At 37.4% G+C, this 27,754-nt stretch overlaps 1 protein-coding gene across 4 annotated transcripts; it reads left to right on the top strand.

Moving 5' to 3' along the window:
- The first annotated feature begins 310 nt into the window (after positions 1-310).
- On the top strand, positions 311-27,754 carry CWH43 (cell wall biogenesis 43 C-terminal homolog). 4 transcript variants are annotated; one of them, XM_039699105.1, is made up of 16 exons: positions 311-431; positions 3,776-3,967; positions 7,040-7,160; positions 7,283-7,437; positions 8,761-8,962; positions 9,998-10,086; positions 11,376-11,630; positions 14,364-14,489; positions 15,851-15,930; positions 16,876-16,981; positions 20,344-20,479; positions 21,665-21,814; positions 24,084-24,228; positions 24,843-24,904; positions 25,924-26,079; positions 27,599-27,754. In XM_039699105.1, exons 2-16 carry the CDS (start codon positions 3,814-3,816, stop codon positions 27,684-27,686), a joined length of 2,025 nt encoding a protein of 674 aa, XP_039555039.1. In that variant the 5' UTR covers positions 311-431; positions 3,776-3,813; the 3' UTR covers positions 27,687-27,754. The 4 variants fall into 4 exon arrangements, with proteins under 4 accessions (XP_039555039.1, XP_039555040.1, XP_039555038.1 ...); XM_039699106.1 differs by lacking the exon at positions 311-431 and adding an exon at positions 2,806-2,927 and having other exon boundaries at positions 11,376-11,444; XM_039699104.1 differs by lacking the exon at positions 311-431 and adding an exon at positions 2,806-2,927.

The following is a 27,754-nucleotide window of genomic DNA, read 5'->3' as shown; positions in this document are numbered from 1 at the left end:
GGCTCTGGCTGCTTGAGAGAAGAACCTCTTAGAAAACACTGAAGGGTTGCCAGGGTCCTGAGGTCCACCACAGTCACCAAGGCAAAGCCTTTCTGGAGTGATATTTAACAGAAACACTCCACGTATGTATGCAGTGCATGCCAGCAGGAGGAACTATTACCACTTGTTAAACATGGTTTGTCTGTCTGTTACAAAATCAAATCCTGTTCATTGCTTGAAAATTCCCTGTGAAACAAAGCTCCATCCCCTTGCTTAGTAACCATAACAGAGCATGGAAAACCAAGTAAGAATTACACGACAGGGCATTGTTCTCATGCTGATGGGAGTAGGAGTTAAGAGCAAATGAAAAGGCATGAAAAGCCACAGCAGGAAACAGTCAACATACTTCTGAGTAAAACATTAAACTGTCCTCGCTACTTGCAAGGAATCATGTAAGTTTTCTGTGTCTTGGCTGATTCTTGGATGTACTTCTATTTTATACTTGGCCTGGGCTGTCTTTGAGAAGTGAATAGTTGGTAATTATGAAATGTTTAAGATACAGGATTTCCCCTTCTCAGTGTGAAGAGCCCAGTAAAGTGCTTGCAGGGACCTGCATGTGTTTGTGTTTCCCATGAGATTGTGACAAGTGCCTAACTGTAAACTCACCCACTCCTGCTTTGTTCAGAGCTGTGGTTTTAATCCTAATCTGTCCTCATACTTTCATGCTTTCCCCCCCCCATTTCTCTGGCACTTACTTCTGCTTCTTCATCATGCTCATTTCAGGCATCTCAGGCAATATGTAAGGACAGTTTCTCACGGGGGTCTGAAAGTTCTTTTAAGTGCCATGTGTTTCCTTGGGTTTCAAAACATACTTCTATTACAGTTTGAACACAAATAAAGCAGTGTTTTTTACAATCGCTAGCTTTAGAACAGCTTACCCCTGTCAACCAATGTAATTATGGGGCTGTTAAATTCAGATAACTTTTTATGTCTGCCTTGGGGTAGGGTGCCTTAAATATTACTGTAGAATGAAAATGCTTCTTGTTCTGTGAGTGGAAGCTCCTACTGTAGTGTTTTCTTGACTTTACAGAATACAATGATGTCAAACCATTAAAGATCAAATGCTTTTGCTATATTTTTTGTCATGTACACCTGTGGTACTCCAGGAATAATAATAAAAAAAATGTAGTGAAAGCCATTACTACACATATATGTGTGACTAAGCGCCTTACAAGCATGGATTTTTGTATTTAAGACATGGCACCTGAAAATTCTCTCCTCTTTTGCTCTGATGCTCATGCATATATCAGCACTACTGAGAGCAACAGAGTGTAACTTTGTGCCAAGTGAGACCAAAGTTAATAGTTCCTAAGAATGTCAGAGAGAGTACCCAGAATACAATTGGTAAATTTGTCAGGATTTGCATTGTTTTCATTGCATTATGAGTTTAATAGAAGCCACACAAGCATATCAGGTTCACAATTCCAGTCATGTCTTGTTTTACTGGAACTCCACCTCTGAACCATGAAGCAAGATACTGTAATTATAAAAAGGGTTGCAAAATTTTTTTGAGTATTTATTGGCTGAATACATGCTGTGTGCCTCACGCTCCCGCTACGCAGCTCCAAAAGCAGCCATGTTCTGCATTTATTCTGGCCAAAGATCTCATCTTCCATTTGCATCACCACAGCGAGATGAAATGGTGTCATCACTCACGTAATTCTGATATCCAGTGATAAGTGAGCTTGGTGACTATTCTGGTATGACTTTTCTTTAATGAAGAAAAAGAAAGATGCCTTTAATGGCATGGAACTTGGAGAAAACAGAGAAGCTCATTAAATTTATGAGTCTCATTCTTCCTTGCCTACTGAGGTCAACTTTTCCATCAAAATACTTTAATTCTTTTCTGGACATTTAAAACATATTTCCATTTTTAAAAACACATTTTCAAATAGCAGCCAAAATTCAACAGTGTTTTTGTAATAGCCAAACCCCATCATACTGCAGGGTAAATGAATAACTTGACTTTGAGACTTCTAGGGCAAAATTTAGTTTAGTACTGTGTCCTCTCAAATGTCTAGACCAGACTTTATTGCTAATAATAGATGATATAGATGTTAGGTATTTATAGTCTACTACTCCTATGGATTTAGAGTGTCACAAACTGGGGAAAGAAAATGTGTACCGTAAGGTTTATTTAGAATGGAACAGTCTTTTTAACACAAATGAGAAGGTACAGATGGTGGTTATATAGGATGCTGTATGCAGATTATTAAAATTTAAGATGATGGTATATTCCAAGAGCAAAAGGACTTCTTAGTTCTTAACTTATAATTAAAATTTTACTTTTCATGCCCCCCCCAAAAATTCTAAAATTGAGATTTTGCTTATGTAATCTTTTTGCCAGAGCTTGGCAGCTCTGATCACAGCTGGCTAGATTTAACTCATGATTTTTTTCTAAAATTAACAAACGTGGTTACTCAGGAATCTCAGCAAACGAAACGCTTCTTTTGGTGCTTTTTGTAGATAGCATTGCTTATCAGAAGTCCTTACTCTGCTATAGAAAAACACACATTTCACAAAGGTGAGCACAGTACTAATTCGGACATCCCGAACCCGGCGTAGTCAGCCATGTGTTTGTACAAGCTGCCAGGTGGGTTAGCTCCTCTTTTCCCCGCCAGCTTGTGCTATGACAACCTCTCACTTTTATCTTTCTGGCTGCCGTGACTGCTCAGGGGACAAACCGCTGGCACGTGAGTGGCGGGGCGAGATGCGCGGGCCGTTCAGTGCGGTCCGGCCGTGCGGGCCGCCCGCCCCCGCGGGGACGCGGCTCCGTGAGGCGGGACGGGCGGCGCCGCGCCCTGCCGGGCACTCGGCAGCGGGACTCAGCCCCCGCCGAGCGGCGATGTCCCCCCTGTGGAAGGCCGTTCTCTCGGAGAGTCTCCTGGGTAGGTGGCGGCGATGCCGCCCGAAGGGGCTGGGGGCTCGGGGCCGCGCTGCGGGCAGCGGGGGCTGAGCCGGGGCCGGCCGGAGCAGGGCAGCCCCGGCAGGGCGCAGCGGGGCTCGCCGTGCCTGCAGGCGAGCCGCCGATGAACAGCTCCCCTCTGGAACCAGTAAATAGTGCTCACACCTGAGCGCTCTTCCTCGGGTTCTTTTTCTCCTCTACTGCTGGAATGCTTTTTGTCTCTTGGACCAGCCTAGAATTTCCTGCTGCTGTGTCGGGCCGGTGCTTGTGCAGGTGTTGCAGAGGCGGTGCTGCTGCCCGGCTCGAGGCAGGGCGCCGAGGGAGGTCGCCAGGGCCAGCACCCGCAGTGTCTGCTCGCTGCATCTGCTGCAAAGCCGGGAAACTCACAGCGCAGTGCTGCTGTGCCCGGACAAGGTGTCTCCAGGGGAGAACAGCCCACCGATTTACTAGAATAATTCCTTTAGTCACCAGTCTACCTTTGAGTAGCCCTGAGACTGAGGGTGGGCTGTTATTTAAGCCGCCAGCCCTCTGAGCACCAGTCCTTTCCGAAGTTGAGCACTTCACTGAGGTTCAACGTAGGAACTGCGGTCTGAGTGGGGGAAGAGCTGTTTTATTCTCATAATTCCATTTCCTTGTAAAATGCATTTGTTTAACTTGAAATAACAAACATTTCTTCAAAGAAGGTGGCTGTTGTTGCTTGAACTGCTTTCAAATACATTTGACAGTCTGTATGTGAAAGTATAAAATGGTGCCTTTTAAGTAATCTCCAGGAAATCTTGTTGTTGAAAATACGTGATGGGGTTTTCTCTTTTTGGTTTGTTCTTGTTTTAGGTTACATTTCTTGGTCTCTTTACCATGCACTGCCACCAATGATCTACTACTTCCCTCTTCAGACGCTGGCACTCACAGGCCTAGAAGTTTTTGCTGTTGCCTTCTTTTCCCCAATATTCTTGACAATTGGCCCTTTTTGGAGGTTGGCTAAAAATGAGTATGTCCTAGCCTTTCTGAGATTGACTATGGTTGGTAAGTACTCAATGCAGTGAGTTATAGATTCTGTTCTGGTATCAATGCATAAGAACAAACATTCCAAATTGCCTTAAAATTCAGACTATTACAAAAAGAGACAGAAATAAGAAGTCCTCACTCTCCCCATACTCATGTTTTGCTGGTTTCATTTTTTTCTCTCAAGCTTTTAGCTACAGTCAGAGAAATATTTTTTGTAGCCATTGTATTGCATAAATACAGAAAAATATAATTTCACTTTTATTTCTAGTAGCTTTTAATTTAACAAGAGTGATGTGCAATAGGAAAGGTATTTTCAGTGTCACTCAAATATCAGCAGAGCAGGTGTTCTTTGAATTGTGACAATGGGTAGGGATGAGGCATTACAGAACCACTTGGAGCTAGTTTCTATGAGTGGAACATTCTTTTTAGTTTTGGAGGCAGTTTTTTCTTCTAAGAATGTATTTTTAAAATGAAATCTATCTGTCTGCATGCCTGTAGAGGGGTTATAGGCTCATCCTAAATATGAAATAAACTCAGGAAATAGATGCCCCATTTCCCATTCCACAGGCTCCTCCTTAAACCAAGATTTGCTGGGATTCTCACTTTGGTCTTCAGCTAACTGGTGCAAATCTTAGCTCTTGTTGATTCTTTGAAAGTTTTTTGGGGGAAGGTTTGGCAGCTACGGCCACGTTCAGAAGTGAGAGTTTGCCTCCGATGGACTCGGAGGAGACAAGGGTCTCCATCCTGAGTAGAGGTGAAAATGCTGCTGCTGAGTGATGTGTTTCAGAAGCAGCAGATCCTAGCTTCTCATTTGTCAATATAAGATGATAGACAGATAATCACTTTCCTTATAGTTTTTCTCTTTTGCTGTTAGAATTACTTTCCCTGCATATTTTTTTAAAAATTAATTCTTGTTCTTTCTCTCTAGAAATTTACCAGAACTGAGCAGTTTGTTGGTGTCATTGATTGTTATGAAGAATAGTCTTACCATGTTCTTTTCTTTTCCTGTTATTTCCATTATATCCATCCTAGTACTTGTCTTGTTGATTTGTAATAAGCTTCTCAGTGGGCAGAATGTTCAGCTTCTAAGCAGCAGTGCCTCATGTGTTGCTTAGTACTTGTCTTGTTGATTTGTAATAAGCTTCTCAGTGGGCAGAGTCTTCAGCTTCTTGCAGCAGTGCCTCATGTGTTGCCTTCTGCAAGATCTTCTAGTTTAGAAAGTAGGAGTGAGTATAAGCATTTAAAATTGCACCTTACCTTCCTTCAGATGTGACACTAACATAAAATTTGCCATGTTTATTTAAGGTTGATCCTTCAGATCACCTTGCTGTGTTTACTAGTTCACTTTACCAAAAGAGATGGAAATCACTTAGAAATGTGTAATTTTTGTTCACTAAATAAACAGCAGTGACAGACCTATGATGATCTTTTATGTGTTGCTGATTCTCCTGTTTCTCAGTTCTTCCTGTGTTTTTGCTCCTTCATACTGAGACAATTTTATTCATTCTCTTTTTGATCATTTTTCCTTCTCAAAAAGGCCATGGCCTTCCTCTGGGACTTGTTGAATTGTCAGGCAGAACAATCTACTCCATGTGTGCTCCACCCCATTCTACTCAGTCTTCAATTTCACAATCAAAAAATAAGAAAATTTGTCATGCTTAGCTAAGACCAGAATATTCCTGTTCTGTTTCTTTCTGCCTTTTCAGGAGGCTTTCTTTTCCCTGCAACTTCTAATTTCTGTATCCTTTCATGCTACTTGATTTTGTGTTCTATTTGAAAACAAACAAACAACAGCAAAGTACCCTGTGGTAGTGTCTATTTGCATCTGTGTCTTCAGACTACTTAAGTTAAATTTGGGTGCTTGGATAGATATATTTAAGTCTTGGGTGTACTTGCCCAGCAACTAAAGGTGTGTCTGCTCTGACTTGGCAAACCCCTGCTACCTTTAATCAGGGTAGCACACATGATGAAATATTTGAGGAGGCAAGTTTATGGATTGCCAGCACAATTTAGTGACAGAAATCTGTGTGTGCTGTACATGAAACCTCTGTTGAAGTTCATGCAAGTACACCTTCACTGCACATTGGTCTTGTTTACTGTCTTGGCTCTAAGCTTTGCATCTGTTACTGTGAGCAGAACGAGCAGGTAAACAGTTGGAGGATCCCTCGCACGACTTGCCAGAATCTGCAGCGCCATTTCTGACATTACTTGCTTAACATCTCTTCAAGTTTGACTCATACTCACTTAGCAAATGGCTGATATCATAACAGTGTTGCTGCTTCTCCTGCTGTTTGTCACTGGTCCTGGGCCAGAATTTGCCACACTGACTGAGGTTACGAAAACATATGTGGTCCATTGTCACTTGAATTGGAAACCTGTGAGCAGAGTTTAAAACTGCTGGTAATGTGGGGTCGCTGTGCCCTGGGAAATGGCAAAGGTGTGTGCACAAGCTCTCTCAAGTGGTGGGAAAGTGGTAGTTCTCAGTAATAAAATGGCACAAGCTGGTTCTGACCACTTCTGAGACCAGATACTGAGCCAGAGAAAGCCTTGTTCACCCCTACTGAGGCAGTTGATTATTAATCCCTGTGCTATGTATGGTGACTGCTCCTGTCTAATAAAGAACATGGCTTTTGCCACAGTGTGCTTACTTTTGTAAGTCTACTGCAGCAAAAGCCATATCCTTTTTAGAAAGGAACAGTCACAGTACATAGAACTTTATGGCTTTTGAGTTATCTAAGTGCATGGTTGAAGAATATCTGTATATGCTTAGATATCTTATTCATATATCCTCTCTATGGAATCCATCACCAAAAATACTTAAATAAAGGCAATCACTCATACTGTTGGATAATTGCTGCCTATAATTTTTTTCCTTGAAAATTATAACTGATATGAAGTCATGTATACCCAGTTTCTATGCATACCTGCATTTCTTTGGCTTGTTTAAAAATGTGTAGTGTCATGTGTTTTCAGATAAGTGGTGTAGCTGTTCAAATTACAGACAATGTTGAACTAATGCACAGGAAATCCTTATTACCAAGTCTCTATTGATCATTAAAGTACCCTCTGTGTGTGTGTATTTGTTTGTAGGAAGCTTAGCATCATACCATGCACCAAATGCTTCAATTAGACTGCTCATCTTGGCTGCTGGTGTTTCTTCTTCATTGCTGGTTCAAACAGTAACATGGTGGTCAGGAAACAGTTTACAAAGGTATTTTCTTATACTGATGGAATTTAACTGATGTTTCTTTATATTAAAAGCTGTTGTTTTGGTTTTTTTGTTTTTTTTTAATCCCCCAAATGTCTCACTGTTTCAAGAACTGATTCTTACAGGTTCCTCAGAATATGGGGCTTCATTCTAGGCAAGATAATGCTCCTTGTTCTTCGTATCTGGTACACATCACTTAATCCAGTCTGGAGCTCCTGGGTTGCCAATACTGTCATACTGACAATTGGTTTTGTAGCAGCAGTGGAGCAAATCCATTCAGGTAAGTATATTACAGCAAAGATGGTGGTTATGAAAAGAGCCTAAAGTATACCTAGCTAAGTGTCACAGGGTTTTGATTCTTTGATTTTTTCACCCCAACACAGTCTGGTTTCAGACCTGCTCCATGAGCATTGCAGGTTTTAGAAGTCGTGAGGTACTTCCACCTGCCCATAATATGGTAGAACTGGTATCACAATTCATACAAGTGGTAATAAGTTGGTGCCAGAACTGCCTCTTTTTCCTTATTGCAGTGCCAAGAATATGACAGTAACACAAACAAAGGCATAAGATAGACCAATAAAACCAGAATGGATTATTGTCTTTCCAGCATGAAACATTTGTGGTGTTTTTGTTTTGTTAATTCAGTTTGCACTTTTTGTTTCCCTGCCAGTGCATATCTTTTAACAGAGAAGAGAAGACATAGTTGGGGAACAGCTGATATGTGAAAATAAAGGGAAAGAATTGGAGTGGACAAGTTGTCCCAGTTAAACTTTGCCTAAGTTCTTGAAGTGTTTGCACAGAGTACACAGTAGTGGGGGCTGACATAGGCTAAACTGTGGAGGTGATATTGCCAAGGAAGACAGCAAGGCTGGATTGGTTAGTTAAGGCAGCTCATGTTAAATCCTCAGAATATCCTTCCTTCTCAGTATAACCTTAACGAATTAATTGAAAGATAAAACCTTATCTATGTGTAAGTGGGTATAAATTAGCATCATGCATATTGTCTGTAAGCTTGCATTACATGATCTAAAGCCTGAGCTTTCAGCAGAATTTAGAAAGGGAATCTGCTGCAGGAGATTAGGAAGGAAATCTGTCTTGTTTGTGGGTGACAAAATGATATGTCTACACAATTAAAGGTGTTGCTTTCTCCTTAGATGAGAGAGATTCTAAAGCACATGGAAAAAAAGGAGAAGGAAGGGAGTTTATTTCTGGCTTATTTGGAAGTGTCAGGTTTTGTTCTTATCAGAGTTTAGGGTTTCAGAGAACAGAAGCCTCTGAACAAATTCTAATAACTTTTCTGCTGATTTTCAAAGCTAATTTAAACATTTAAACTTTATTATAGAAAATAATCAGATGTCCAGGTGGCATTTTTGGCCAAATATACTCACTTATGGTGAGTATATTTTCTTGACAGACCTCGAGTTTTTAGTAAAGATTTTTTTTTATCATCCATTTCTTATAACACAATCCTAATCAGATAAATTAGCTTTTGTGCATGCAATTTATTCTAGTAAATTTGTGATTTTGGCTATTTCTTTTTCTCAGTAACACTTGCTAATAGGATTTGACAGTTTGCTTAGCTGTATTTCTATTCTTATTCTAGGTGGAGACAAGAGGAAACAAGAAACAAACAAAACTGGTAATGTGATTAGAGAGGCTGCTTCCCATCCTCACTGGTTTTTATCAGGGATTGCTTTTGGCAGCCTCATGTTCCTCACTGTGTGGATATTTGGGGAGGTTTCCTTAATTTCCAGATGGGCAGTAAGTGGACATCCACATACAGGTCCAGACCCTAATCCATATGGGTAAGTGCATGATGATGATTACAAAATTGTAATGAAAATCCAGTGCTGTAGTGGGTGACAAATTAAAACTCAACCTGATGATCGTATAAGACAGAAAAAAGTGGGTACAAGGTACTTAATACAGAGGATTCATTCTTCCCTTTGAGATATCAGTAAGCATTTTGCCCAGACCATAAAATTTTCTAATACAGAATTATTTTTATTTCAGGACTAAAATCTTAGTATTTCAGCACTAAAATTTCAAAACAATTTTTAGATTAGGACTGAGGTTCAAGGACTTATGAATGCAGTGCATCTATAATAAGCAGTAAATTAGTCTAGCAGTTGGCTTCAGAGAGGAGATGGTCAGAGACACATGCACAAAATATAAATAAACTGTGTGCACTATTAAAATATATACTTCAGTAGAAGTTTTGTTTAGTAAGGATGTAGTCTTAGTGCTGTGTGTAGTTCATTCAGGTTCCAAAATCTAGAAAGAAAACAAATTACTTATTCTGAGTAAACTACATGTGATGGCAGTTGACAGAGTTTGTATTCTGGAATTGGTATACGAAAGAGCTCCCCAAAACTGAGAGCAGTGTTAGATACTTTAGGATTCCTTATTTGACATGAAGAAAATACTTCTGTTTGGGGTAGATTCTTCCCTTTTGTTTGCCTTGAGTTGCTTTTGCCTTTTGTACCAAGATTTCAGTGGACTGCTTTTGCTGCTGAACACAGCTCCCTTATACATTACAGTAAATTGCCATTATTTTCAACTGGATGTTTTTTTACATCCAATAAAGGGAAGAAAATGTAGTTGGGTGTGAGTTATACATTACAATAAATTGCCATTATTTTCAACTGGATGTTTTTTACATTCAATAAAGGGAAGAAAATGTAGCTGGGTGTGAACAAAATTTTGCTTTGTTTAAAGTAAAATAATTAAAATATATTACCAAGGACCCTTGTCTGTATATCTAGAAGTTCTTTTTTTAATATCAGGTGTTTTTAAAATCACATTAGTGCATGTTTTCTTTTTCCTTATTGTTGTATCAGAGGTACAGTTCTGTTGGGCCTTGCTCATGGACTGATGCTTTCATTTTGGAGCTGGTCTTCTATCATCAGTTTTGCCTTGTTTCTTATAGGTAGGTGCAAATCCTGAGCAGAACTTTTGTCTGTTACCTTATTCCCTTTACTCAAGTCCTCTAACCAGACACCACATCTCAGAAGAGCGTGGCTAATCAAAGCCTCCTTGTCTCTTGCCACTGACTGTAGTACACATATGGCACCAGTTGACTGAGGGCTACAGGCCAAATCTCCAGGCCATTGCAGAGCAGAGTTATTGTCTTCAGAATCCCTGTTAAGGTTCTGTTCCCTTGAGCAGCGTCTCAGTTCTGACCACCTGCATTGTGTAACAGTTGGACTTGGTGATCTTAAACGTCTTTTCCAACCTTAGTGATTCTGTGATAAGGCCACATCCAGGGTTATGGGGTTGAGAGGACACAAGCCTTTCAGGAGGCAAAATAACTTGTAATTTAACAAGCAGTCTCCCTGGAGACAAGCTTGCCTCCTGTGTCTTTACTTGCCAAGTTCTTCAGGCAGTAAAATAGTATGAACAGGCAGGTTTTAGTGTTAAGAAATGTGCGTGCAGATTGTAACGTAAGCATGAACATTTGATTTGTGATGCACATACCTTGCTTATTTAAAACAGGCACAGAAAGGTTCTTTAGTTGATTCAAGCATTGTATTCTAAAATGCTCAGAACCTTGATGTATTAAAGTTAAATATTAAAAGTGTTTCTATATATTTGCTGTCATGGTGTGACAGTAAATATTCATATCTACAATAATGTTTTAAAATGAAGTTGTCCTGTTATAGAGAGGCTCTGTGGTTGTTAATGTTCTGTTTAGAGTCAAATCTCCAAATCAAAAATAGCATGGTAACTCAAGGATCTTGCAGTTAATAAAAAATTAATAGTTGCTGTCTTGCCCATCCTATGGTTATCTACAGGGAAAGATCAGAAAATTATGTTTTCCCTTCATATAAATCTATTTGATTCTTTCTGTATTACGATTAAAGAGATTCATAACTGACAGACCTGTTACTCTCTTAAGAGCTGCATCACTCCTCTGTTGTGCTAAAGAACTCTGTAAGAAAAAACTGGTTTTGGCTCTTGGTGATGTTTCTCTGCCCTCTTTTTTGCTGTACTGTTTTCAACTGAATAGGCAATGTTTAAAAAAAATGAGATATTGGGAAAAATAAAATATTGTCTTTGGCTACTGGTAGTACCTGTCCTTGTAGAGATGCAGCTTTTAAGGCTGGAAAGCACAATTATATTTCCCAGACTATTTTTTCACTAGCCAAAACATGAAAATGAGTGTGGTGGGTAAGACACCTGACTGAGACTTTTCTTTTCTTTTCTATCCCTTCACAGGTTTGGCATCTGCAGCTGGTCTCCTTTATTTGCATACCTGGAGTGCTGCTGTTGCAGGCAACATTCTTGGTATCTTTACTATGTGTGTGTGGCCTCCACTAGCTGCACGCTTTGTTAGCTGTCTGCATCCTGGGAAAGCCATGAGCACAGCCATGCTTGCCTACGTTCTTGAGTTATTCTTCTGTGTATGGTGTACAGCTTATAAATTTGTACCTGGAGGAGTTTACATTAGAGAAAGCTCCCATCTTCTTCTAGGTACATTTGTGATAATGAACAAATACAAATATGCTTGCTTTAGCTTCAGACAGATGTGAAATGTATCTAGTGTATAAAGAGTCTTTTCAAGTGCTTGGTTACTATTTAATTACTTACTGTGGTAAGAGTTTCAGTGCAAAAATTAATGAGACATGCAAAAAATATTCTGCTTGTTTCTTTACTGTTAGAAATAGTCTAAAATGTGGACAGGAAATGGAATTCAGTTAAGGAGAAATGATGAAGTGGAAAAATGTGTGATAACTAAAGTACGCAGTGGAGGAAGAGATCTGTTATCCAGTCACCCTAAAAATATGGCTGCAATCCAGGGTGTGAATGCACAAATATGCTGGCTACCTAAGGTAGCAGTGCCTCAGGTAACAGCTGCTGGGACTGTAATGTAATTCAGTGCATTATTTAACCTTGCTCTGCAGAGCAAAGTGCAGCATCCTGCTGATCTAGCTAGTCTACATTGGAGACCTGACCTTCTTTCCCTTGTGGCTCTACCTTGTGTTTTGTGGACACACCAGCATGTTTGAGGGATTTCAGATGAGCCTGTAGCATGAGAAACACGTGAACAGGACAGGCAGAAAAGGAATTGTCAGGTATTTGCAAATCAGGAAAAACTGAGTTGAGCACATATAAAGGCTTTAGCAAAATGATGACTTGATGAGGGTGGAGAGGTGGAAAGGAAACCAACCCTTCCTGGTTTTGTCTCCAGAAATATTTTTGCAATAGGTACTAACATGTTTAAATGGCATATTTCACTAACTGCATTTGAACAATGCCAAACATTGTCTTGGGCTCATTATGTGGGACATTTTTTAAAATGTGACGCATTAGTATATTTTATTTGGATAGGATTAATGAAGACTGTGCTTAACTTGTTGCTGCAAAGGTTTTAGATTTCATAAATGTCTTTGCAACTACTTTGTGCCACCCCAATTTCTTACTCTTCATGTGTGTTTCTTATATTACAGCATTCACATGAGGGATTTGAGTTCATTATGTTTTACAAGAATTTAATTCCATTATTGCATTACTTTCTTTGTTCTGAAAGCACTCTGAGGAGTCTTTAGAAACAGTTATCTTAGGTAATTAAATTTAATTTTTTAAAATTATATGAAGAAAACATGTGGTAGAGAAGTGTCAAATGCTTTCCTGAGTAATGCTTTCACAAAATAAATATTTTATTCAAAATTCCTCTCCATTACTTCCTTTGAAATGCACACTTTGATTAATTTACTTGGTGTGACCACTTGGTAGTAACAGAGAGATTGCCCTAATTTTCTCTTTGGCAAAGAAAACTATAAATGGAACACATCTCAGCTGATGGCACTTCATGAGTTTAACTTCCATCTGGGAATGCAATTTCTATATTTTTTATGCCATCTCATACCTTAAGAAAGATTATACAATGAGACTGTTTATTTGTTGCTGTGCTTTTACAGCTTGGCTTTCTGGCAAACTGCTCGTTTTCTTCTGGTTTCTTCCAGGTGCAAGTGCTATTTCTTGCTTTCTTCTCCTGTCCAATATCCTGCCTTTCTCTTGCTGCAGTTTGGGTAGGGAACTGCACCACGAAAAGTGACAATGAAAGTAAGATCATTAAATTCAAAACTTCTGTGCTACTTCACTGTGATGTGATATAATGCTGAGGGGTCAGATTCCTGATCTCCATCAACTTTAATGGCTGTGAATCAGTCACACTTTGAGAAAGGTTTTGTATGTTCCCCTTCATTGTTCTAGACCCAGTGTCCTGCTTTGCAAACTTTCACTACAGCTAATGTAACAAGTAAGGGAAATTAAAAAATACTGAGTAATAGTTAGCTATTACCCTGAAGTAAAATATGGCTTCTATAATTAATTAACTATGCCACAAAGATATTAAGGGCATATATCTTCTCCAGCAGAGCTCTTATCCAGTTCATTATCCTCCCATGCTTTTTTTGAAAATAATTGGATTCTTTATCTCATTAGGGATTGGAAGAGACCTTGTACTATTAGTCTGAACCACTTACTGAAAAGCTCCTGTTTCCATACATTGCAACAGTTTGTGCACTGAAGTTGCTTTTAAAATGTATCTGTAGGTGTGTTTAGTTTTCTGCTCTCACAAAGCAGATTTCTGTTGGCTCTGAGCTCCAGAATACAAGTTGCTGCCATGTTAAATTGACCTTCCAACCTGCTTGCCCTGTTTTATAACAAAGTGTTGAGCAATTGCTTTTGTAGTTCCTATATGAAAAATGTGTTACTTTTATTTTGGTGACAGAGCAGTTCATTGTCAAAGATAATAGATATGTGCAATCATCAGTATACTTTTTCATCAAGCTGTTATTTTAAGGTTCTATAATATGTAGGTGTAGCTCAGTTGTTCTTTTCCAGGTTAATTTCAGCAAACTTTGAAAACAATGGGCTCAGCTGAGCGTTGTAGCCATCAATAGGGCCTGGAAGGATTTTAGCATAATTTATCTGCCATTTGTCTGCCTTTTTGACATAATACCCTGTAACTGTACTGCAGATCAGTCTTTACTTGTGAGTGCTGCCAATAAATCTCATAGTTCCTGCATTGCCTCATTAGGTATGACATTTAACTGCATTTTGCTTTGAATCTTCTTTGTTGTTGGAACCATGAGGTTTTTATGTTGTAACACAACAGCTGGGAGTTTATAAAATGTGTTTATGAGCAATGTTTAATATGTTAAAGGTCTATGAAAAAACTAATCACTTATATTTTTACAGGTTTTATAATGTTATGTATTGGGGTAGACTTTCTAACAGGACCCAAGAAAGACCTTAGCTCTGTCTTTGAAGTGAAAAGCAATCAAAAACCATTCTTCAAAAGGAGTAAAAATTATATTAAACTATGTAAGTATAATTTTAGTTCCTTTTAGTTCCTTTTCTCCATGGTTCTAGGAATACTGTTTGAGGAAAAAAATAATACTGTGAAGTGTTTGCTCAGATGTGCTAGGCATCAGGGCATGGTAACCCTACAGAGATCAGGATGCTGAAGATTGCAATTCCTGCATCTTTTCTTCTGTGACTTTGGATCAAATCACTTATCATTTGTGTACATTTTGCTGCATTTGGAAAAAGAAGACAATAGTGCTTCGCAGTTTTTCAGAGCTGTTTCTGGAATCTTTATAGAGGTCTTTACCCTGTATACTCAGGAGCCAAAAGAATGTGGCCTGTAAGAGTTTATGCGTCAGAGACAACATGAGCACCATTTCAAGTGGTTTGAATATTACTGCTAAGAAACATTTCACAAAAGTAAATTAATATTTCAAAATACTACCTGTCACAAAGCACAGCCCTTGCCCAGCTAGCCTTGTAATATTGCAACAGTACCTCTTGTACTTCCTCATCATACCCACACTTGTACTGTTTCTCATCTTCCACTCTAAGCACCTTTGTGTCTTGCAGAGTAGGAAATTGCTTGACATGTGCTACTATAAGTAGCATGTCCTTCTTTCTGACATCTTCCGTTATAAAATGTATTTAAATTTTGCAGAAAACCATTCCAGAAAACTTGCAGTAAAATTATTTCATATGTTTTTAAATATATGAAAGAATAAACTGGAGTTACTGAAATCATTGTAGATAGCATACGCCACTGTGTCAATGAAATAACTGCAGAGGACTTTGATCATCAAATTATATTGTGCTGAATGGTGAGAGCTCTTAAGTGCACAGTGGTTATTTGTAATGCTACAGGAGCAATTAGAAAGCTCTGAATATGCTTTCTATGAAGCTGCACTGTCTTTCCAAGAATATGTCAAACAAATGACCCTTCTGTAAGTCTGGCAGGCACCACATCTTTCTGACTTGCTTGCAAAGTAAACTAAATTTTATTCCACACATTATATTAATACAAGATAAAAATTGTGTACTACAGAGGCATACTTGCACACGGAGAGGAAAACACTGAAGGGTTTACATGATCCTTTTACCCATGTACTATAATGAATTCTTCAGTAGGTGTAATTTTTACATCACTATTCCAAGGAGTTTTGGTACTTTCTATCTGCTCAGCATGTGTTTTGGAGAGTGTATTTGCATACATACACACATTCTGCATGCATACTGCTTTGATCTGCTGTTTTCACTTATATGAACACATTTCTTGTTCTGAGAATAGCACACCTTTGAATAAGTGTCCTGTTTAACAGCACTAATAGCATTATTTTTTCTCTAATTAAAAACATTTTTCTGTGTTTTTCTATTTCAAGTGTTGTGGCTGCTTGTTGGTGTTGGTTTGCTTGGATTGGGTTTACGTTATAGAACTTACCAGAAGAAGTTGGGCCTAGGGGTGAGTAGGGTGTTTGTGAGAATGGTAACTTTCAAATATACAGTAAAATGTGTGTGTAACAGCTTAGGTGTGTTAATTGTGGCTGAAGAAATCTTTGCAACCAATTTTTCAGGAAAGCTAATGCATAATTGAAGATGCAAAAATTTAATTTTTAAATTCATGTCAATGGAAATGTCCAGGTCTTTGGAGATTTATAATGGTGCTATGAACTAAAAAAATATTTTGAAAATTTCAGAGATTCACATCTCATATGTTCAATTTGAACGTTACTTTTATAAATTAATTTATTTGAATGGTATTCAAACTGTACAATGCTGTGAGCTTCCTGATCTCATGAAGGGGGAGTTTGAACAGATAACTTCCTGAGGTTTCTTCCAGGTGAAGGAATTCTATGGTTCTATACTATATCAAAACTCTGAATTGAAGCTATCTGAAAAGTTAGTGGACATAGGTTAGACTTAGACTAGGTGTAGAAATTGGATAAAAATGTGAAGATTCCAATTTTCTATCTTGCAAGAAAATAGGTATTGCAAAGGTAATAAATAGCAAGATGGTTAACAGTCGTGGAGTTCAGTGTTAGATTCACAAATGCACACAGATTAATATGGTGGGCCTTTTTTTTCAATTAACTCAGGTTTTGTCTTATTGTGTGGCAAGATGTGGTTAGTTCCTCTTAGTAAGATGAAAAAATGCATTGTCTCTTTCATCTTCATTTTTTTACTGTTACTTGTACAAATTCATTTGAACTATGATGACTTTTATTCCCTTGTTAACAGCAGATTTAATCTTTCATAATTCTGACATCTTTATTAGGAAAATGTATTGGTTAAAACATCTCTTCTTTTATGTCTTTTATGGCACCATGTGTCTGGTGTTGTTTACTGCAAAGCTATAATATGTAAAAATTCAAATTTTATTATATGTTTTTCCTTTTATTTTTTTGAGGTTCCAAAAAAAGATTTCTCTGCTATGATCTGGCCTTTTAGATTTGGATTTGACAATGAAGGATGGTCTAATTTGGAAGGATCAGCTAATTTGCTTAATCAGACAGGTAACTTTTTTCCCCTACTTCATTTATATTTGAGAGAATTCATCTGAAGAGACATGTGTAAACCCCTTGGTAACTGAGGCATTAACAAAAGAACCTGTGTTTAGTGGTTTTCTCCTCAATCTGTGAACTGTTCCAATACAATCACTTCAGTCAAAAATCCATTTGCAGAGGTGGTAATTTGTTTAATATGTTTTAAAGAAGTTTCTGGTCAGAGGGAAAATTACAAATATTATAAACATTTCTTATTTGGATTTTTCTTCTCATATTGCTGATGAGTTACTTGTCTATAGAGAAATTCTTTGCATAATTGAAATAATATCCTTTAGATAAAATGCAGTGGTATTTACAAAGGTAAATATACTTTTAGATAAAATACAATGTTTTATAAGTCCTATGTGATTGTCTATAGAGAAATTCTTTGCATAATTGAAATAATATCCTTTTAGATAAAATGCAGTGGTATTTACAAAGTAAATATACTTTTAGATAAAATACAGTATTTTATAAGTCTTATGTGGGTTTTTTAAAATGTGAAACATTATATAATTCTTAAAGGGTGTGAAATTCAAGTGCCCTTAACAATGAATACAGAGAAGAAACAGAAAAGTGTGTTTCCATCACTGAACCAGCACAATGTATACAAGGAAAGTTTAGATAAAATGCAGTGGTATTTACAAAGGTAAATATACTTTTAGATAAAATACAGTATTTTATAAGTCTTATGTGGGTTTTTTAAAATGTGAAACATTATATAATTCTTAAAGGGTGTGAAATTCAAGTGCCCTTAACAATGAATACAGAGAAGAAACAGAAAAGTGTGTTTCCATCACTGAACCAGCAATGTATACAAGGAAATAGCTTGCATACAATTGTAGCTTGGTTGTCATGATTTTACTGTGAAGAAGAGTGTCTAAACTGTTGCTCATGGGCAGGATTTTGGTTGGAAAATTAGCTATAGGAAATGAAACATTTGGACTCAAGATGAGTGCTGCTGCAGAGGGCATTGAAAGGAATTGGCAGTAGTGCTTGTAGGTGTTACTCTTTTCCTGCAATACCCATGAGACAGGGTAGACAGGGGACAGACAGTTTAGCATCTAAAGCAGTTCAGGGAATTAGGAAATGTCTGTGCTGCCATTCCAGCATTTGTTGTTCTCTGGTCCACCACAGCATTTTCCTGAGCAGCTCAGGCTTCACAGACCCAAGCAATGAAAAGGTGCTCCTGTGCAAGTCTTGATTTTATGGCAGAGATACACAGGAGTTAGTGAAGAGTGAAGGAACTGATTTTGACCCTGTTCACTCTTTTGTCCCATGACCAAAAGTTCAGAGAGCTGGGCTATATTGCCTATCTGGTGATATGAGAAAACATCCAGGACATTTAATAATTGAAATTTGGAGCATTCTTCTACATAACTGATTCCATAGTTCACGTCTGGATGGTTATTTAATCTTGGCATATTTATTTAAGAATTTTGATGAATGCATTAATTCCTGGTACCTATAGTTGAAGTTAATGAATATTAGAAAAAGTGATTACCTTTTTATGTCCATTGGCATTTCTTTAGGTTAATAAAATATCACTTCTAAAAAAGACAATCGGTGAGTGAAAAAGGTAGAAAATTCCAAAAAATAAATTAATAAATAATAATTTATAATAGGTGGGAATGGTATTCTGGAGTTTTATGTTACATGCATATTGTTATATAAAATACTACATTAACATTGTGAGTAAATGCATTCAGAGTTTGTCTAGAAATTCCTGTAGGAAGAGTTTCTGATTTTGAGGGCCATAGAGAAAAGAGTGGCTATCTGCTTTAGGGTAGGAGTTGCCTTTGAAGGTGTGGTGTGTGCATTCCTTGAGCTCACCTCTCTGTTGGAATAGTGAAGATGCCACACATAATGGCATTTGTGACTGGAATTTCTGTGTGCCCTGGAGGGATCCAACATCAACCCTTGTTAATGGTTTCAATTTCTGTGATCAGCATGTATGCTAGTGATGTAGAAGGAAAAACCTGGGAGTCCCCTTAAGAACTCTGAGCTCCCATTTTCCCTCCTGACAATGCTTTACACTGCTGCATATGATATTTCAAAAGCAAAAAATCTTCTGTGGTGCTGGATGGTCATAATTCCTTATGGAAGGGTCGTGGATGAAATGGTGACTTGATTTGCCTTCCTGTGTAGGGAGCACTCTAAGAGGGGCAAAATTGCAGCAAGAAGGGAGCACTTGGAGCACTTGTTACTGCTGCAGCTGTACTGACCTGCTGCTCAAGCTGACTCTGAATGGTTCATCCCTCCTGTGGGCAGCTTCCTTCAGGCATGGGCAGGTGTTTCTCAGATGCCAGCTCCTCAAGGAACTGCATAGTTGTCTCTGTATCCTGCAGTTAAAATATAGGGGACCCTATCATGTTCCCCTGGCAAAACCACACCGCTGTGTGGAGATTCTCAGTTCAGTCAAAGAAAAAACAGAGACAATTTCTCCCAGGCTAAGCCTGGGAATTTTAGAGGAAAGAAGTAAAACAATTATCTCTCTTTCTGTAACCATTGTTTATAGTTACAGTTTTCCACAGTTGCTATTCATAGCGCACCAATAGTGTGAGATGTTTCTACTTTGAAACCAATCAAGTATCACCTTAGTGAGTCACATTATGAAAGACCTGCTACTTTCTTTAAAGTTAGCCTTTTGATCCACCTGAAGACTGGAGTGTTTCTTTCCATCCCTGACTCAACAGTGTTGCCTCTGCATATGAACAGGGAGGGACCACAGAGCTTTGAGGAAGTGAGGTGGCTGCAGGTGGTCAGCAATTCACTGGAGCTGTAAACCCTTCTGTTACCCTGCCTTGGGGCTGATGCAATGGTGCTCTGGGCTGAATAATTATTTTGGCAACAGCATCCAGCTGTGTCATGCACAGGACCCTTTGAAGCACAATACTGTTGGGTAGATGAAGGGAAGTGCAGATCTGCTATGTAGTGTTTGTTCATCAAATTGAAAGCAGTAGACTTGCTACTGTGCTGTTAATTAGTGCATGCACAGTATCTCTAATGCTTTAGAAATGGCATGAGGTCTGCTCAGGCCAGCTGTATTCTGCAGTCTCATGTGTCTCTGGTTATGCACCAGGGATGAGCCATGGCTAGCAGACACTAAGTGCATCTTCATCAGAGTTTGTGTGGCCTGCAGTAGCCAAAAGTTTGGGCATGACTTTGTTGCCAGCATTGATTTGCCGTGACTGACCCCTGAAGGGCTTGTGTCCATCCCTCTGTAATCAAATCATTGACATTATGTAGTTATTTATAAGTCCCATTTATAGGTTATAACAGTTATAAATGTGAAAATATATATATATTATTTTTTTTTCCTTCCATGGTAGAAGCAGATTTTATCACTATTATAGAGAGTGATGCCTCTAAACCATTCATTGGAAACCATGATCCAACCATGTGGCTTGGAGAAAGACTGGGATTTTATACAGATTTTGGTCCAAGCACAAGAGATCACACTTGGGGGTGAGTCACCTTTACATGCACAGTGGCAGTAAATAGATGTAAATATATTGCCTAATACAAACTGCACTAATACAGAAGCAAAGAATAGTTGGAATAGTTATTACTATAATCTCTTGTTGAAGTTTGTCCATTAGCAACAGGCTTTGATTCACTAACATTACCATGCAATGTGGATGGAATTTTCTCATTGCTAAACATGATCAGATTTTGGTGCCTGACCCCATAAGCTGCTTTGATCTTGGTGATGTAGAGAATGGCATCCTGCCCTTTAATTTACAGATTTGGAAGTTTAGCATTCCAAGTACTGCATCTGATGCCCTTCTCACATTATTTTGTTATGGGCTATGAGAATTCTATATTTCAGACTTAAAAATTTGATAGCAGTTGGAAAATGTAGCACACCAGGAGGTATGAGAAATTTTGACTTCATATCTAGCTTGGGCTGTATAACAGGAAATGGGACTAGAAAGGTGCATGTCTGTTTGACCAGATATTGTGTGTCTAAGTTTACCTTAATGCTTGACCACCTACCCGTTGCATATCTTTAAATATCTTTGTCCTCTAGAAAAATACTGGCATATAATGTAGCTTTTTATTTTCAGGGGTATATACACATCTCTGTGGCAGATGGAACTTCCTGCTAATGTTGCTATGGCTGTTTAATTTTTGTCATATATGAGGGGCATTTAGTAACTTTCTTCATCCAGACCCTGTCTATTTGAGGCAGAATGGGAGAGAAAAGTCATACTCTGAGATTTTTAAAATGAAATACATTGAAAACGTGATACAAAATGCAGTACCTGAAAAAAGAGAAATCTCTAATTTTAAAGATGTATTTCTACCTACTTCTACTTTTAATAAAATACCTTTTAATTTCTGGTAGTACAAAATTCTGTTTTGTCTGAAATACAGATCATGAAAACCTCAGTGAAAGACTTCATATTTATGGAATGTTATTTCTTAGTGTAGGAATTAACTTGATAATATATTTTTAGACATGCATTTAAGCAGTATTTTGAGGGAAACTTTGTATATTAAGAAAAATCCACTAGATAGGGTTTGCATTCTGCTATTATAGTTTCCTATTTCAGTGACTGTTAGTCTTCTGCTCACATTTATCTGCTTAGTTCACACCTTTGATGCTTGTGAATCACAAAATGTAACTTTTTGCCTCTCCTCACGTAGGATTATGGCACTATCCAGATATCCAATTGTAAAATCAACTCATCACCTCCTTCCATCTCCAGAGGGAGAGATTGCACCTGCCATCTCCCTGACTGTCAACTTCACAGGGAAGCTGATTGATTTTGTTGTTGCTCACTTCGGAAATGAAGAGTGTGTATTTCACTTATTTTTACGTAGAGTGTACAAAGTCATGTAATGTAATTTGCGAACTTCCAGGATTTATTTCGTACTTTTTAAAATCTGCTGCTGTAATACTGATTCTAGCAACGCACATTTGAAGAAATACTATGACAGTTAAAAATTGGTTAAACTACTGGTTTAAAATTTTGAAGCATTTTTGAATGTGTCATGCAAAACTCAGCTGACCCTACCATCTGAATTACTAGAGATTTAAAGATACAGTTCTGCAAAGTCACGACAAATCGTAGGGCTGCAGATGCACCTCAGCCCAGGACAGCATCCTTCTGGCTTTTTGCATGTGGAGTAGATGTATTACATTCCACAATGAATGCAGATATGTACAGTTAGAGATAGACAGCATTAATGGATTTTTTTTTTTTAAATAACAAATCTGAAACTTCCAAGAAAGGACAGGGTTGAAACAGCAGCAAAAATATCCATCAGTGTCCTTCTGAGAGTAAGCAAGTGGAAATAGGAAATCTGATCTCTGAATTCAGAACAGCAATATTATACCAATAAATCAAATAAGTGATGGAAAAGAATAAGGTATATATTTCAGTTCTTGAAAACTGTTTTACACAATGTTTTACCTGTGTGTAATGGATATTAATAAGTGATAGTTTTGTGAATGCTCCATGTAGCTGTTATTTCTGTTATATTTGATGGGATATCTAGTATGTTTGTAGCTATGTAGTAAGGTCTGGAATTAAAAAAAAAATTGTTACAGTTCATGGAGCAGCAAGCTTATGGATAGGGTGCAGAATATTGTAACACAAAGAAGCTACTCAGAAAGCCAAAGGAATTTTCTGTATCCCATTTCCTTCCCCTGAGTAGAAACTGCACCAAACCTGCAAATTGTTTATAGATTTCCCATTTATTAAACAAATATAATTGTCAGAAATCACTCCCTATTTTTAACTCCAGAACACAATTTAATTCTTTGCCTCACACAGATGATTAGACTTGCCTGTCTGAGAAACTGTTTGGCAATGTAGAAGAAAATAACACTGTATTATACCCTTGCAAAGAAATGAGATAAAGATGAAAGACAAAATACCAGGAGACACATGGGAAATGAGTGCAAATTAGATTGTGTTTTAGAGGGGAATGAATTTTTAACTAAATATTGCACATAACTGCTCATTTTTAATATTTTTTCTTCTGCTGCTTACATTGACATAGACTATAGAATACTGGATAACTAGGGTTGTTTTTAAATAGGATTTTTAAAGTGTGGGACTATAATTATGCTTGTGCTTTTAAAAGTTCCCATCATCTGGAGAGGTGCATTCTGGAAAGAGCAGCTAGCTGAGCATGCAACTTCACATATACCTAGGTCAGACTTCTAATTAAGTGTTTGGGGATTATTTGTCTCCTGTCTGTGTGCTCTTTCTCCCTAATACAGTTGCTTCAGTCAGAAGTACCACTATTTAGAAAGCATAGCTGCATTTAAATTGTTGTCTTCTTCAGGGTTTACAGGTTCCAAAATCAGCTCTCTCTGTCAGTGTTTTCACTGTTAGCCCAGACTGTCAAAATCTAGAAGACAACATGATTTACACACCTGTTTTAAAGTCATTAACATGAAGAATTATAGAAAGATAACAGCTTTTTCATTATTTTATGACAAATGCAAGGACAGGGAATGGGATCCAATGAAGTATTTTACTAGGCTTCACTTATGCTATCACTTTTGGTCATGTTGGAACTCTTGTGTAAATCTTGTTAAAGAGATGTGAAATACATGCCAAATGTGATTAAGTAATGCTAATGGGATGATGTAACTTTAGTTACATTTCATAAATTATGGGACCCAGACTTTAAGACTTTATTTACCATGATCTATCCATAATAAAATTTATTTAGTGTGTAAGTTCTTTGTTATGCACCACATCATGCTAGAACAGTTAAATTTTAAGTGCAAGCACAGACAAAGCCTTAGATTAGCAAAACACTAACATTCACATTTCCTAGTGATGGTATCAGTATTAAAAACAAAACAGCAATAGAAAATGTCATTCCTGTAATGGATAGAAAGAGAATGTGAATTACATCTACCATGACCATGTGGCTTTTATCAAATGTAGTGATAATTTTGAATCAATGAGCTTTCTGTGAACTTTCATACTCTCTAATATTCAGCAACAAAAATGGTACCAGATTGATTTGTGGTTTAGTATGTCATAGCACAAAGATTGTGAGTTCAAATGTATATATCTTAAAGTCTTTTTCATTTTTTCAGAGAGGACTTGGACAGAAAACTCCAAGCAATAGCTGTTTCAAACCTGTTGAAGACTAGCTCTAAGCAAGTTGTGTTTCTAGGATACATAACTTCAGCTCCTGGATCCAGAGACTATACAGAATTAATAAAAAATGGAAATGTGCAGGTAATATAAAAATACTGCATCTTTAGAGAACATATAAACATTGGAAACACTCAGCTTAATATTTCTAATTGGTAACTTAAATATAGACAAAGAAGAAAACACATGCCCATTTTCAAATATAATCTTTAGCTACCTCATGCTATCTTGCAGAGAAGGTGGAGTTACACAGTGAAAGAACAAGAGGCAATGGACAGCAGCTGCCCCAAGGGCAATGTCAGTTAGAAGAAATAAAAAGGGTTGTAAAGGATTAGAACAAGGGCCTGGTGAAGTTGTGAAACTTTCATCCTTGGTAATATTCAAAAGTTAGCTGCATAAAGCCCTGAGCAACCTGCCTGAAGTGACTTTGACCAAGGTTAGGAGTAGGTGACCTCCAGACAGCCTCTAATTCTGTGATTCTTTTAAAAATGAGCTCTGCATTAAGAGATATCAAAAAGTTGTCTGATTTGTCCATGTCTAACAGCGAGCTTTTTTCTTTCTACCTCATTACAATGTTTTAGGCAAAATATTTTTCTGCAGTGAGTTTACACATTAGTCATGTTGCTGATTAAAAGCCTAGCCAGATGAACACTTACCATATTTGTTTGACATTTTTTTCCCTTTCAATATCCCTCTAGGATATTGACAGTACAGACCGGGACAGATGGTGTAGCTATATTATGTATCGTGGAGTAATAAGGTATGTTAAAGTGAGTAACTTATTTGTAGGCTTAAATATCTTTATGGTTATCAGTTTTATAATCTTTTGTAAGTGATTGTGGAAGAGTCTTATATCCCTAAACAATTATTATGGGCAGCTGGATCTATCACAAAATTATGTGAAACATTGATCTTAGGGTCACAAGAACTGGTGTATCTCTGAATATAATTCACAAAGACACTATTACAGGTTTCATCATTCTGTGTCAAAATCCTTCATATCTACTCTTCTTTGGTAGCATTAAGCTACGTTTTTCCAAAGCTCTGGCTTTGCAAGTGAAGGCTAAGACCTAATTTGTGTGTGACACAGAAGATACAAATTTTGAACTATGTTTCAGGGTTTGTTGAAGCAAAATGCTGATCTAATCCAGCCAATCTTTATGCTGGATTTAGTAGAAACTTGAACTGTGTAAACCCATATTGAGGCACAGGACCTGTGCACTCCATATCTTTTAATACCAAATTGCTTATAAATCGTTCTCTTGGTGATGTTTGTACCAGAATGGACTTCATATTCTTTTGAAGAAACTATGCAAATTTTGCAGTGTTCACAAGTCATAAACTTGATAGATGTCTTAACAGTATTGAGTAAAAAAGAAAAAAGGGAAGTAAAAAAACTCAGCTGAAACTCTATTTGCAATTTGAATTTTTCACATTATGCATTCAATTGATGCTTGAGTTTCTTTCTTGATTATTGAAATCTTTTCAGTGAAAATTTGGTGAGCTTATACCTCCACTCATATTCTAAAGCTGTCATTTTAAAAAAGGTTTTTAGACATACTCTCAAACACAGTTTTAAAGTTTTTATGCTTGTGACACTGTATTATGATCCTGTTTATGGAGCACTTTCAGTTTTTGGAGGGTGAGAGTCACAAAAATAGAAAATTGTGTTGATAAGTTAAAGCATAACTCTTGGGGGAAAAAAAGATACGTTCATTAAGAATGTGGTGAAATTGTGGTGAGTTACTTCTTCAAACTAACTCTTCTCATATTTGATAGGCTGGGTTATGCCCGCATATCTCATGCTGGTTTAAGTGATTCAGAAGTCCAGATGGCCAAATTTAGGATCCCAGATGACGTGGATAGCTATGTTGACAATGACAGAATTGTCACTGATCCCAGCCAAGTTCCTGAGGACATCCATTTCAATCCCAGGTCAGTGTGTCTCATAGGAAATGAAGAGGATGATGTACCTGGCATCTTGTAAAAGAGAAGTCTAGGAACAAAATTATTTCTAAAGTGAGAGGCGCTGATCAGTACCCAACTGAGCAGAAGGGTAGAAGTCAAGAACTTCTGATTTGTAATTCAATTTTTTCGATTGATTTGGCATGTACCCTGGGAAAATCAGTCTGTTGTGTCACAGCATAAATTGCAATGCTCATTTCACCCAGACAATTTCTGAGGTTGTTTGATAGGGATATTTGCCAAGTGGTGTGGTGACTCATTTGATAGACGATGAAAGGTCTCCCATGTTTCTCAGCACTTTGGAGATTAGGTTCTTAATATACTGTTACTTAAAATATCAAATACTATATATATATATATATATTAAATACTTTTTGCATAAGCATTTTAAAACATACCATATAATTGGAGCAAAAATTAAAGAGAATGTCTGAGGCAGTATATTGCATGTGTCAAGAAGGAAAAAGCCAGGACTAGGTTTAATGTAAAAGAGTAACGTATTTCTAAATTGCCATAATTTTTCCACTGGTATTGCATAAGGAAGAGATATACAGAGGGAGATACTTATTCTAGTATTAAGCATTAATAGTGAAAGAGCTATGAAGCTTGTGACAGATGTTGCCACAGAGAGAATAATTCCCAGTAATGTGCCATGTTTACTACTCCTAACATGCATAATGCAGAATATATTACTTTCTTATATAGACCTGACAGTGGAGTGTACTCACTTTTTATGTACCACTCAGCCACTGGCTTCCTGTCTAAGCAGGGCTTTGCCCAGACTTTTCCACATGATGAAACTTGCCTACAGCTAGCATTCACCTTCAGATTTTTCTCAGTTGACTTCAGTACAGAATCTTGTCCTAATTTCTTTTGTCTGCCTATAATCAGAAATTGTTTACCCTATTGGAATGTATTCAACTTTTTCTGATTAACTGTACTTCTTTAGAAATACAGTGGCAGTGCTCTTAAATATTACTTAGCACTGATATTTTAAATAAGTACTCCATTTTACTTTTGCAAGTCTGTCTACCATAATAGTCAGTTGTCAAAACTTTCATAGTTAAATTTGGCATGAAAAATTACAATTTTCATCATAATTTGCAAAAGCAAGATGTACAGTATTAATAACAGGTTTGACTGTTTTGATACTGTGGGTGTTTAAATTGTATCTCTAATGAAATTAGGACTAAAAACATAGCTTAGAATTTAAGTAGATAAATGCAACACTCAGCTTTTTCATCTGGAGTTCCAATTATAGACTGCCTGTAGCATGAGCAGAATCAATGTAATTAATTGTCTCCAGTATACTCAAAGACCTTTAGCAGGAGAGGGTTCATAGAACCTGATTTACATTTAATAGAGTTGGGGCCTGTTTCAGAAATAAATTGTCTAGAACATTCAGAAGTAGGGTAGTAAATGTATGATTTAATTGTACGGGTTAAATAATGTTGTAATAGTATTGCTCTGTTGAATATTTTTTTTTTAGGTTTGGATCTTATAAAGATGGACATAATTATGTGCCTATTCATCACTTTCATATGAGCACTCCTAAATATTTTAAACGGACAAATTAGAGCAAGAAAATAAAATTATTATTGAGACCACCAAGAAAGGTATATCGCTCGAAACTGACAGCCAAAAA

Source organism: Passer montanus, unplaced genomic scaffold (genome assembly GCF_014805655.1).
Source record: "Passer montanus isolate IOZ18808 unplaced genomic scaffold, ASM1480565v1 scaffold13, whole genome shotgun sequence".
In the NCBI taxonomy this organism is placed as follows: Eukaryota; Metazoa; Chordata; class Aves; order Passeriformes; family Passeridae; genus Passer; species Passer montanus.
The sequence above is the reverse complement of the archived record's forward strand: the minus strand, read 5'-3'. Positions and strand labels throughout refer to the sequence as shown.